This window comes from Ornithorhynchus anatinus, chromosome 1, assembly GCF_004115215.2.
Source record: "Ornithorhynchus anatinus isolate Pmale09 chromosome 1, mOrnAna1.pri.v4, whole genome shotgun sequence".
Classification (NCBI taxonomy): Eukaryota; Metazoa; Chordata; class Mammalia; order Monotremata; family Ornithorhynchidae; genus Ornithorhynchus; species Ornithorhynchus anatinus.
In genome coordinates this window covers 165318442-165332456 of record NC_041728.1, presented here as the reverse complement: position 1 = coordinate 165332456, position 14015 = coordinate 165318442, and the positions used below count along the sequence as shown (strand labels likewise).

Genomic DNA, 14015 nt, shown 5'->3' with positions numbered 1-14015 from the left:
CGGGCCTGGGAATCAGAAAGTCATGGGTTCTAATCCCGGCTCCGCTACTTGTCTGCTGTGTGACCTTGGGCAAATCACTTTGCTTCTCTGGGCCTCAGTTCCATCTGTAAAATGGAGATTAAGACTGTGTGCCCCATCTGGGATAACCTGATTATCTTACATCTACCCCAGTGCTTAGAACAGTGCTTGGCACATAGTAAGCATTTATTACATATCCCGACTCTGCCCCTTGTCAGCTGTGTGACTGTGGGCAAGTCACTTCACTTCTCTGGGCCTCAGTTCCCTCATCTGTAAAATGGGGATGAAGACTGTGAGCCTCACGTGGGACAACCTGGTTACCCTGTATCTACCCCAGCGCTTAGAACAGTGCTCTGCACGAAGTAAGCGCTTAACAAATACCAACATTATTATACCCAAACAGGGCCAAAGAAGGAGACCCGATTTCTATTTAATGAACACTGGTTTTCCATCTGCCTGGCTACAGGCCAAATGCATTGATCCACCTGTTGGATCTGCCCTTGACTTGCTGTGTGACCTTAGGCAAATCACGTCGTCTCTCTGGGCCTCAGTTTCTCCTTCTATTCCCTTTCTGAACATGACAGAGATGCTTTGAGAATGGGTGGATGTAGAAGTTGGTAGGAGTTTCAGGATACAACAATGCAGTGTAACAGAAGCACATGAGACGAGGAGCTGTTTAAACTTGAAAACATGCAGATTTGGGTCTCTCCCACTATCTCAGCTCCCAAGCCCTGAAGGAGGGGATGGTTAGCAAAGCCCTGAGTGACACTAAACACATTTAAGATGTTGGAGAGTTCTCTGCTAGGGACTGAGATGAGGCAGTGGAAGGATTAGGGTTAGTGGGATAGATGGATTTTTATGTATTTTCATGCATCGTCCCCACTTGACGGTAAACCCCTCGTGGCCAGGGACTAGCTTCAAATTCCATATTTTTGCTGACTCCCGAGTACCCAGTCCAGTGCTAGGCACAAAGTTGGTGCTCACGGGACACTGGCAATGAATCAGTTTCAAAACCTGGGCCCGAAGGAGTTACCAATGAGCCCCGGATGCTGACGGTCACCTCATGTGTCTGTCCCTACCTGTGGCCCTCAGGATTTCCCCGGATCTTCTTGAACCTGATGACCAACCCCCTCTTCGTCCTGGTGGTCTTGTCACAGTGCAGCTTCTCCTCGGTCATCTCCGGCCTGGCGACCTTCCTCAACAAATTCCTGGAGAAGCAGTACGGCACCACCGCTTCCTATGCCAACTTCCTCATCGGTGAGTCGTCGGGACACGGGTCCGCCGAGGAGCCGGGAAACGGGCATCGCTTCCAGCTCCCAGAGAGACGGAAAGCCCCGGGTAGCGGGTAATGGGTGGGAGTACTTGTGAGAGGAAAGAATGTTAAGCGTATCTTCCCCGTTCAGCATTCAGGAATGATTTAGATGGCCTTCCGAGAGATCCACCTTTCTCTAACCAGGAACCGGCCCGGAGTGTTTCCTTTTCCTGTCTGGGCGAGATTAACCGGTGACCTTGCTGCCATCCGACCTACGCTGCCCTCTCTCCCTGAGAGCCTGGGAGGGATGGAAGCAGGAGGCCCTGAGAGGAACCAGCAGGTCACATATCAGCCAAACTGAGCGGGAAAAGGGAAGGGAAGCAACGTGGCCTAATGGATAAAGCACGGGCCTGAGAGTCAGAAGGACCTGAGTCCTAATCCTGCCTCTTCCTTTTGTCTGCTGTGTGACCTCCAGCGGGTCACTTCACTTCTCTATGCCTCAGTTACCTCTTCTGCAAAATGGAGATAATAATGTTGGTATTTAAGTGCTTACTATGTGCAGAGCACTGTTCTAAGCGCTGGGGTAGACACAGGGGAATCAGGTTGTCCCATGTGGGGCTCACAGTCTTAATCCCCATTTTGCAGATGAGGTAACTGAGGCACAGAGAGAAGCTGCGTGGCTCAGTGGAAAGAGCCCGGGCTTGGGAGTCAGAGGTCAGGGGTTCGAATCCTGGCTCTGCCACTTGTCAGCTGTGTGACTGGGGGCGTCACTTCACTTCTCTGTGCCTCAGTTCCCTCATCTGTAAAATGGGGATTAACTGTGAGCCTCACGTGGGACAACCTGATTCCCCTGTGACTACCCCAGCGCTTAGAACAGTGCGCTGCACATGGTATTTGTTAAGCGCTTACTAACATTATTAAGTGACTCGCCCACAGACACACAGCTGACAAGTGGCAGAGCCGGGATTCGAACCCATGAACTCTGACTCCAAAGCCCGTGCTCTTTCCACTGAGCCACGCTGCTTAGGACTAGGAGTCCCATGTGGGACAAAGACTTTGTCCAACCTGATTAGCTTGTTTCTACCCTGGTGCTTTAAGCAGTGCTTGACACATAGTAAGGACTTAACAAATTATTATTGTTATTATTATCGTTATCATAAGGAGAATGGAGCAGTTTAGACCACACTAATTGAACAGATTCTTGGCCTCTTCTCCGGAGCTCAGAGTGGATGTCGCCCAAGGCCCCGAGCCTGGGCAAACACTCCATTTGCCCTGGGTGCCACTCCTCACCCCAGCCCTTACGTTGCCCATGTGAAAGCGCTGAACCTAGTTGAGAATCAGCACTTTGTTTCTCTGTCAAGAGCTCTCTAACTTCTTCAACCTAGGTTCAGAGTTGGCATATTGTGGTATTTAAGAGATCATCCTTCTTGTGCTCCCCTCCTACCCCGCCAAGGGCTTCTTCTCCTCCCAACCGCTCTTGGTCCTGGATTATTAATAGTAATAATAATAATTATGGTATTTCCTAAGTACTTACTATCCTCTAGACTATGAGCCCGTTGTGAGCTCTTTATTGTTGTATTGTACTTTCCAAGCGCTTAGTACAGTGCTCCACACAAAATAAGTGCTCAATAAATGCAATCAAATGAATGAATGAATAAGTGCCAAGCACTGTTCTAAGTGCTAGGGTAGATATAAGATAATCAGGTTGTCATTCATTCATTCAACAGTATTTATTGAGCACTTACTGTGTACAGAGCACTGTACTAAATGCTTGGGAGAGTACACTTCAGCAACAAAGATAGACAATCCCTGTCCACAATGGGCTCAAAGTCTTGTCCCACCTGGGCCTCACAGTCTTAATCCCCATTTTACAGATGAGCTAACTGAGGCACAGAGCAGTTAAGTGGTTTGCCCAAGGTCACTCCGCAGACATGTAGATCTGGAATTGGAACCCATGTCCTCTGACTCCCAAGCCAATGCTCTTTCCACTATGCCACGCTGCTTCCCCTCTGGCTACTCCCCCACCTCCTCAATCTCTTACCGACCCCTGACAGTGTCTCCTGGTCCTAGCGATCAATCATCCCGTGCTGTGGCTGTCCTCCACGAGGCCAACTTTAACCAAGTGAAAAGCAACATGGCTTAGAGCATGGCTCCGGAAGTCAAAAGGCCCTGGGTTCTAATCCCAACTCCACCACAGATCTGCTGAGTGACCTCGGCCTAGTCATTTAACTTCTCTGGACCTCAATGACCTCATCTGTAAAATGGGGATTGAGAATGTGATTAACTGATTAACATGTATCTGCCCCAGTGTTTAGAACAGAGCTCGGCACATAGTAAGTGCTTAACAAGAACCATTATTATTATTATTATTATAAACACTGGGCTAGCTGACTTCTCTAAATCAGTCAATGGTGTTTAATAAGGGTTTAACATGTGCAGAGCACTGTACTAAGCACTAGGGAAATATCAGTACAACAGAATTGGTAGGAGCAATCCCTGCCCTAGAGAAAGCAGTTTGGATTTGGTCCCTTTATTCACCCCTCCTTTAGCCCCAAAGCACTTATGTACATATTCATAATTTATAATTCATATTAATGTTTCAATCCCCCTCTAGACTCTAAGCTCACTGTGGGCAGGGAACATGTCTAGCAACTCTGTTAGACTGTATGTTCCCAAATGCTTCGTACAGTGCTCTGCACACAGTGAGTACTGAATAAATGTTATGTGATTGATATAGGCACTTAATAATAATAATGTTGGTATTTGTTAAGCGCTTACTATGTGCAGAGCACTGTTCTAAGCGCTGGGAGAGATACAGGGTAATCAGGTTGTCCCACGGGAGGCTCACAGTTAATCCCCATTTTACAGATGAGGGAACTGAGGCCCAGAGAAGCGAAGTGACTTGCCCACAGTCACACAGCTGCCAAGTGACAGAGCCAGGAGTCGAACTCATGACCTCTGACTCCAAAGCCCAGGCTCTTTCCACTGAGCCACGCTGCTTCCACTTGCAATCCAGAGAGCGCTTCTCAGAAAGGCTTTATGTATACATAGAGGGGTGTGTGTGTGATTTATATATTTATTTATATTAATTCTGTCTCCCCCTCTGCACTGTAAGCTAGTTGTGGGAAGGGAATATGTCTTTGCTTCGTATGAAGCAAAAATTCCTCACCATTGGCTTCAGAGCTCTCCATCACCTTGCCCCCTCCTACCTCACCTCCCTTTTCTCCTTCTCCATCCCAGCCCGCACTCTCTGCTCCTCTGGTGCTGCTAACCTTCTCACTGTGCCTTGTTCTCCCCTGTTCTACCATCGACCCCTGGCCCACATCCTACCTCTGTCCTGGAATGACCTCTCTCCTCACCTCCACCAAACTAGCTCACTTCCCCCCTTCAAAGCCTTACTGAAAGCTCACCTCCTCCAGGAGGCCTTCCCAGACTGAGCCCCCCTTTTCCTCTGCTCCTCCTCCCCTCCCCATCGCCCCGACTCCCTCCTTCTGCTCTACCTTCCCGTACGTATTTATTATTCTATTTATTTTATTAATGATATGTATTTGTCAGCTGTGTGACTTTGGGCAAGTCACTTAACTTCTCGGTGCCTCAGTTACCTCATCTGTAAAATGGGGATTAAGACTGTGAGCCCCACGTGGGACAACCTGACTCCCTTGTGTCTACCCCAGCGCTTAGAACAGTGCTTGGCACATGGTAAGCGCTTAACAAATACCAACATTATTATATATCTATAATTCTCTTTATATTGATCCTATTAATGCCTGTCTACCTGTTTTGTTTTGTTGTCTGTCTCCCCGCCTCTAGACTGTGAGTCTGTTGTTGGGTAGAGATTGTCTCTATTTTGCTGAATTGTACTTTCCAAGTGCTTAGTACAGTGCTCTGCACACAGGACGTACTCTATAAATACGATTAAATGAATGAATGAAGTGTGTGATGATAAAAATGTGGACCGACCATGACAGAGTTGAGCCATCTTTCAGTTTTTTTTTCCTTTCAATAGTATTTATTGAGCGCTTACTATGTGCAGAGCACTGTACTAAGCGTTTGGAATGAACAAGTCGGCAACAGATAGAGACAGTCCCTGCCATTTGACGGGCGCACGGTCTAATCGGGGGAGATGGACAGACAAGAACAATGGCGATAAATAGAGTCAAGGGGAAGAACATCTCGCAAAAACAATGGCAACTAAATAGAATCGAGGCGATGTACGTTTCATTAACAAAATGAATAGGGTAATGAAAATATATACAGTCGAGCAGACGAGTACAGTGCTGAGGGGATGGGAAGGGAGAGGGGGAGGAGCAGAGGGAGATGGGGGGAAAAGAGGGTGTGGAGAGGTGAGGGGGGGCGGTAGAGGGAGTAGAGGGAGAAGGGGAGCTCAGTCTGGGAAGGCCTCTCGGAGGAGGTGAATTTTAAGTAGGGTTTTGAAGAGGGGAAGAGAATCAGTTTGGGGGAGGTGAGGAGGGAGGGCATTCCAGGACCGCGGGAGGACGTGGCCCAGGGGTCGACGGTGGCATGGCGAGACCGAGTGACGGTGAGGAGGTGGGCGGCGGAGGAGCGGAGCGTGCGGGGTGGGCGGTAGAAAGAGAGAAGGGAGGAGAGGTAGGAAGGGGCGAGGTGATGGAGAGCCTCGAAGCCTAGAGTGAGGAGTTTTTGTTTGGAGCGGAGGTTGATAGAAACTGTTGCTGTAGCGTCCTGTTGTATCCATAAGTTTATATGTAACAGAGAGAATCGTCTGCCCACTTGGTCCACGAGAATGCAATAGTGCCCCTTTCCTGATCCCTTGCCCCTGTGCTGACTACTGCTCAGACCCCACTGGCTAAGAGGGGATAGATATGTCACTTGGCAGCTGTGTGACTGTGGGCAAGTCACTTAACTTCTCTGTGCCTCAGTTACCTCATCTGTAAAATGGGGATGAAGACTGTGAGCCTCACGTGGGACAACCTGATGACCCTCTATCTACCCCAGTGCTTAGGACAGTGCTCCGCACATAGGAAGCGCTTAACAAATGCCAACATTATTATTATTATTATTATCATATGTAAGTATGTTTGGCTTCCAGGAGGATATGTGATTAAGTTGTTTCTACAGTAATGGTGATGATCTGGGGTGAGCCATCCACATTCTCTGGCATAATCCCCTTGTGCCCAGTGTCAGGGACTGCTAGATGGTTGATAGTATAATAAAAATACTTCTGACGGGCCCCCTTGCAGATGGCAACAGGCTTTGGCATTTTTGACCAAAATAGTCCTCCCTCCTTCTGACCCAGATTTTTGTCATGTTAATCGATCAATTGACTGTTTCACCCTCCCACTTAGACTGTGAGCCCCATATGGTTCAGAGACTACGTCCAACCCTACGTCCAACCGGATAATCTTGCACCTACCACAGCACTTAGAAAAGTGCTTGGCACAGAGTGAGCACTTAATAAATACCATCATTTTATTGCATGTTTACCGTGTGCAGAGCGCTGAACCAAGCACAGTGAAAGTACAGTGCAGTGGTATCAATAAACATAATCCTTGCCTACAAGGAGCTTATTTCTATATAATAATAATGTGAGGATGGGGCAAACTGGTTTCATTCCCCCTTATACATCCTTCATCTGTTCAAAGGTGGCTACTAAGTCTCCCTTCTGTTTTTCTACTCCAACTCAAATGATCCTTCCACCTTCGTAATTGCAAGTTTCTTCTGAATGTTAACTGCAGGAATCAGCAAAACACCTCCCCCTTCTCCTCCAAAAGAGAGACATTGCTTCCTGTTGTGATCTTCTAACCTCTGACCTCTGTGTCTCAACCCTACCCCCTGCTCTTTTCTCATTCCCAGGTGCGGTGAACCTTCCCGCGGCAGCCTTGGGGATGCTGCTCGGGGGCATCCTCATGAAGCGCTGCGTCTTCTCGCTGCAGACCATCCCCCGGGTGGCCGCCACAGCGGTCATCTTCTCCATCTTCCTCTGCATCCCCTTGTTCTTCATGGGCTGCTCCACCCCGACCATCTCCGGGATTTACCCCGTCAGGTAATGTGGGGCCAGAGAATTGGTCATCCAGTCAGTAAACCAATTAGTCAGTCAGTCAATAAGCCAGTAAGACAGACAATCAGACAGTCAGTAAACCAGACAATCAGACAGTCAGTCAGCTGGCCAGTTAGTCAGCCAGGCAGTCAGGCAGACAGTCAGTCAGTAAGCCAGTCAGACTGACAGTCAGCCAGTCAACCAATCAGTCTGTCAGTCTGTCAGCCAGTCGGCCAGTAAGTCAAGCAATAATATTGACTATCACTCCCACTGCCTATATCAGCTGTTTCAGACTTTTAATGCCTCCCTCAAATCTCCTGTTACCCTACCAACTCCATCTCTTGTCCCTAAAAGCACACCTTAGTTGATAAAATTAAAGTCATCAGTGTGGTCTCCCTAATAGCCCCTCTCTATACTTCTCCACTCCCATCCCATATCTGCCCCTTCTTTAATTCTCTCTCATCCTTCCCAGCAGTAGCTGAAGAGAATATCTCCTGTCTCCTCACAAAGTCTACCCCCTCCACTTCTCCTCTGATCCCAATCCCTTGCACCTTATTAAAACACTTGCCCTCTCTTTTTTATAATATTTATTAAGTGCTTCCTATGCGCCAGACACTGCACTAAGCCCTGGGTAGATATAAGCTAACTAGGTTGGACACAGTCCCTGTCCCACATGGGCCTCCCAGTCTTAAACCTTATTTATCAGATGAAGTAACTGGGGCACAGTGAAGTGATTTGCCCAAGGTCACACAGCAGACAAGTGGCAGAGATGGGATTAGAAGCCAAGTCCTTCTGATTCCCAGACCCATGCTCTTTCCACTAGGCCACGCCGCTTTCTTGACTGTGAGCCCGTTGTTGGGGAAGGATTGTCTCTACTGCCAAATTGTACACTCCGAGCACTTAGTACAGTGCTCTGCACATAGTAAGCAGTGATTAAATACTACTGAATGAATGAATGACTCTCCCTTCTTCCCTTCCTGACTGCTGTCTCCAACCACTCACTCTCCAAAAGCACCTTCCCCACTGCTTTCAAACACTCCTAAAATAAACCCTCCCATGACCCCTGGCTCCCTCCAGCTATTGCCCCATCTCCCCCCCTACCATTAGTTTCCGAAGTCCTTGAGTGAGCTATTTATAACTGCTGCCTCCACTTCCTCTTCTCCAATTCTCTCACTGACCCCCCCGTAATCTGGCCTTCTACCCATCCACCGAAACTACCCTCTCTATGATCACCAATGACCTCATTCTTGCAAAATCCAACAACTCTATTCTAATCCTTCTCAACCTCTCAGGTGCCTTTGACACTGCGGACCACCCCCTTCTCCTGGAAACATTATCCAACCTTGGCTTCCCTGACACTGTCCTCTCCTCCTTCTCCTCCTATCTCTCCGGCCTCTCCTTCTCAGTCTCTTTCAATGGCTCCTCCTCCGCCACTCACACCCTAGCTGTGGGTGTCCCTCAGGGTTCAGTTCTGAGTCCCCTTCTATTCTTCATCTACACTCACTCCCTTGGTGAACTCATTTGATCCCAAGGCTTCAACTGCCATCTCTCTGTGGATGATTTACAAATTGACCTTTCCAACCCCTACCTCTCACCTTCTATAATAATGATGGTATTTGTTATGAGCTTACTATGTGCCAAGCATTCATTCATTCATTCAATAGTATTTATTGAGCTCTTACTATGTGCAGAGCACTGTACTAAGCGCTTGGAATGTACAAATCGGTAACAGATAGAGACAGTCGCGGGCCTATGACGGGTTTAGCACTGTTCTGAGCTCTGGGGTAAATACAGAGTAATCGGATTGGCCCCCGTGGGGCTCACAGTCTTAATCCCCATTTGACAGATGAGGTAACTGAGGCACAAAGAAATGACTTGCCCAAAGTCACACAGCTGATAAGTGGCGGAGCCAGGACTAGAACCCACTATCTCTGACTCCCAAGCCCGTGCTCTTTCCATTAAGCCACTCTGAAGTCTCATATTTCCTCCTGTTATGTCCAAACACTTACTTGGGCATCAAATCCTGTTCCCTAGGCTGTTCCCAATGCCCCAGTGTTCAGATAGACAAAGAAGTAGGAAAGAGAAGCAGTGCGCCTAATGGTTAGAGCACAGACCTAGGAATCAAAAGAAACTGGGTTCTAATCCCAACTCTGCCACTCATCTGCTTTGTGACTGGACAAGTCACCTCATTTCTCTGTGCCTCAGTTACCTCATCTGTAAAATAGGGATTTAAGACAATGAGCCCCATCTGGGACAGGGACTGTGTTCACCTCATTAGCTTTCATCTACCCGAATGTTTAGTGGCACATAATAAGCGCTTAACAAATACTATTAAAAAAAAAGAATCAAGGAGGCCAGCTTGACCTTTAGGTGACTTGACAGAGGGCAGTTTCAACGGGCCATCAAGTTTAATTCATTCTGAGCTTCCTGTGCTAGCTCGAGCAGAAGATATATTAACAGGCCTACTGCCATGGAAGGCTGGGGAATCCTTCTGGGGATTAGAACCCAGGGCAGAAGTCAGCAGCACAGATGAGGTGAACAGGATGGAGAAAGCTCCCACAGTTATCTTTGCCCAAGTGGGATAGGGATATACCGGTTCCTGAAAGCTGCAAGAAATCAAGAAGCTTCCATTTTAGCCAATACTCAATCCCTTACTTCAACCGACCGATTTCTTCCAGCCACTGACAGAGGGCCGGATAGCCAGGTTTAAATGGCCCTTGTCAATCGATGACTTTCTCTTTGGTTGGGGGGTGGACTGGAGTAAATCAATGAAATTCATTCAATCACATTTATCGAGCACTTACTATGTGCAAAGCACTGTACTAAGCGCTTGGGAGAGTACAATATAATAACAAACAGACACATTACCTGCCCACAACGAGAGGCGGTCAGCCAGATGAGGGAGCAGGAGGGGTAGAGATTCTTTGACTGCCTATGAACTGCAGAGCCCAGAGAAAGATATGGATGAGGAGAGACAAATTCCCAGTGTGTGCGCACGTGTGTGTACATGGGTATGCATGTTTGTGTGGTGTGTGTCTGTGTGGATAGGTGCGCATGTTTGCGTGGTGTGTGTGCGTGCACGTATTAGAATTGGGCATCAAACTAAGACCAACCGAGACAAGAGAAAAAGAAAACATTTAACCACGAGAAGAAATCACACGGGTTTTGCGTTGGGTTTTGGGGTTGTCGTTTTCTTGGTTATCGTTGTTTTGGGGTTTGGGGCTCTGTTTTACTGCTCATTTCCTGTTTTGTTGGCAGGACATCAAGTTCCTTAAACCAGTCAACGGCCTGGTGCCTTGCAAACTGTTCATGCCCGGACTCAATGTTCCACCCCGTGTGTGGCAGCGACGGCATAGAGTACATCTCCCCGTGCCACGCAGGCTGCACCGCCACCTCAAACGCCAGCTTGCCCCGGGAAAAGGGCGGTGGGAAATCCAAGGTGAACCACCTGGGATCCGGGAGTCTGGGCATCAGCCATCTCAGTGTGATTCAATCGTTGCTTCAATCATATTTACTGATTGCAAAGTTTCCAGTGTCCAGAGCTTCCCCATGTCCTAGAGGCAAGAGCACAGATATGGAAGTCAGAGGACGTGGGTTTTAATCCTGGCTCCCCCACTTGCCCGCTCTGTGTCCTTGAGCAAGTCACTTTGCATCTCTGGACCTCAGTTACCTCCTCCGTAAAATGGGGATTAAGGCTGTGAGGCCCGTGTAGGATAGGGACTGTGTCCAATCTGATTAGCTTGTATCTACCCCAGTGCTTAGAAAAGTGCTCGGCACATAGTAAGTGCTTAACAAATACCATTATTGTTATTTTATTATTAATGACACCGTCCCCTTTCTCTCCCACCCCCAGGCTAGTGAGCCCTCTCCCCACACAAGGTCTTGCTCACCTCTCACAGTAGCCCCTTACTTTGGGTCGGCCAGTTCTCCACAGCCCCATCTGCCCTGGAACGTTGGCCAGTGCCAGGGGATTTGGAACTGGGCAGGTTCATCTGGGTCACTTAGGACTGAGAGCAAGCAGCATGGCCTGGTGGATAAAATGTGGGCCTGGGAGACTTAAACGACCTGGGTTCTAATCCCAGCTCCCCCACTTGTCTGCTGTGTGACCTTAGGCAAGTCACTTCGCTTCTCTGGGCCTTGGTTCCCTCATCTGTAAAATGGGGATAAACACTGTAAGCCACAACTGGGACAGGGATAATGTCCAACCTAATGATCTTTATCTACCACAGTGCTTAGAACAGTGCTTAATAAGGAGAAGCAGTGTGCCTCAGTGGAAAGAGCCCGGGCTTGGGAGTCAGAGGTCATGGGTTCGAATCCCGGCTCTGCCACTAGTTAGCTGTATGACTGTGGACAAGTCGCTTGACTTCTCTGTGCCTCAGTTACCTCATCTGTAAAATGGGGATTAACTGTGAGCCTCACGTGGGACAACCTGATGACCCTGTATCTCCCCCAGTGCTTAGAACAGTGCTTGGCACATAGTAAGCGCTTAACAAATACCAAATTAAAAAAAAATTGTGATATCTGTCAAGTGCTTAGTGTGTGCCAAGCACTGTAGCGCTGTCATGATTTCCCGGCTCATACCAACCAGGGCTTTCCCGGGCCAGATTAGCCTCTGTGACAAGTAGAGTCAACCCAAACCATAAAAGTTACTGTGGACAGTTTTACTTAGTTTTTTACCAATGTGCAGGGGAGTGACAAATACGCACTCTCACTCACATCAAGTCCACCAAGGGTCCAGTACCAGTCTGCTGGTCAAGGGAGCCCACCCTGCCGATCCCACGGCAGAAGGTTGGGAGAAGATCCTGGAGAAGTGGACCGCTGAAGCTACGAGCCTCCTCCACCGGCCGCTTCCCCAAATGCTGCTTCCCCGCTTTCACGATTCAAAGCGACCGCCTTTTGCCTGCCTTGGGCATCGCAGCAACGGCTCTACGTGGCAGTCACGATCGGTCCAGGCCCGCTACTGGGTAGAGCAGGGAGAGAAGGCCACACTTCTCTCCGTGCCCTGACCCCACGGGCCGGCAACGACCCGCCCTGAAGTAGAGCAGCCCAGGTCTTTCACAGATTTCTTCTTCTCTGTTGTCCGCAGGATCACAAACAATCCCTTGCAAAGTGGCTTTCTGGGGCTTACCACAAGTGCTGGGGTGGGTACAAGCAACTTGGGTTGTACGCAGTCCCTGTCCCGCATGGGGCTCACAGTCTTAATCTCCAATTTACAGATGAGGTAACTGAGGCACGGAGAATGATAATGATGGTATTTGTTAAGTGCTTTCTACGTGCCAAGCACTGTTCTAAGCGCTGCAGGGGGATGGATACAAGGTAATCAGGTTGTCCCACGTGAGGCTCACAGTCTTAATCCCCATTTTACAGATGAGATCACTGAGGCAAAGAGAAGTGAAGTGACTTGCCCAAGGTCACACAGCAGGCAAGTGGCGGACCTGGGATTAGAACACACAACTTTCTGACTCCCAGACCCGTGCTCTGTAATAATAATTATGGTATTTGTTAAGCGGTTACTATGCACCAAGCTCTGTTCTAAGCACTGGGGTAGATACAGGGTAATCAGGTTGTTCCACATGGGCCTCACACTTTTAATCCCCGTTTTACAGACCAGGTAACTGAGGCACAGAGAAGTTAAGTGACTTGCCCAAGGTCACAACAGCAGACAAGTGGCAGAGCCCGTGCTCTTAAGCCACGCTGCTTCTCTATCCGCTACGTCACGCTGCTTTCCCGAATGCCTAACAAATACTACGGCAATTATCATGATTGCTGTCGTTATGATCCACCCGAGGTGTGGAGGAGTCGGAAATGACCACCCAGTCCAAGGAACTGGAAACTGGCTAACTCTCCAGCGTGTTTCCTGTTGTGCAGACTTGACCTAGAGCCCAGACCCCAGCCTTCTGCTGTAGCAGGTGCCACCCGGACTCTTCCTCAGGTCTCAGGGCCCAGAGGAAAGAGAAGGGAGAGTCGGCATTATTACATTTCTTCTTGATCCCATCTGCGGGCCCAGAGGAAAGAGAAGGGAAAGTCGGCATAATTACATTTCTTCTCAATCCCATCTCCCTCAATTCCCATCATCCCATCCTGGTTTCTATTAATCTCTAGCGTCATTTACACCATGTCTCTAAGGGACTGAGCCAAGGTTACTTTCTTGAGAATCTCTGTAGAGTAGTGGAGACGGTGGTTGGGGGAGCCTCTATACAATGTTTAATAATAATAATGATTAAGTGCCAAGCACTGTTCTAAGCGCTGGGGAGATACAAGGTAATCAGGCTGTCCCATGTGGGGCTCACGGTCCACAGATTACAGATGAGGGAACTGAGGCACAGAGAAGTTAAATGACTTGCCCAAAGTCACACAGCTGAAAAGTGGCAGAGTCAGGATTGGAACCTCACAACCTTTGTCCCCCAAACCCGTGTTCTTGCCACTAAGACACGCTGCCAGCGCTTAGTACAGTGTTCTGCACACAGTAAGCACTCGATAAATATGATTGAATGAATGAAGGTTTAACAAGTACTTAGTACAGTGCTTTGTACACAGTATGCGCTCAATAAATGATTGAATGAATGAATGAATGTTAGAGAAGCAGCGTGGCTCAGTGGAAGGAGCATGGGCTTGGGAGTGAGAGGTCATGGGTTCAAATCCCAGCTCTGCCACGTGTCAGCTGTGTGACTGTGGGCAAGTCACTTAACTTCTCTGTGCCTCAGTTACCTCACCTGTAAAATGGGGATT

The 14015-nt window shown here is 48.6% G+C and overlaps 1 protein-coding gene across 1 annotated transcript in view; it reads left to right on the top strand.

The window, feature by feature from the left end:
- Positions 1-14015, top strand: part of SLCO2A1 (solute carrier organic anion transporter family member 2A1) — a 156908-nt gene that overhangs the window by 124974 nt on the left and 17919 nt on the right. The window contains exons 8-10 of the mRNA XM_029074990.2: positions 1111-1275; positions 7103-7292; positions 10545-10725. Of these exons, the coding sequence (XP_028930823.1) occupies positions 1111-1275; positions 7103-7292; positions 10545-10725 (536 nt within the window). The remainder of the gene's footprint in view (positions 1-1110; positions 1276-7102; positions 7293-10544; positions 10726-14015) is intronic.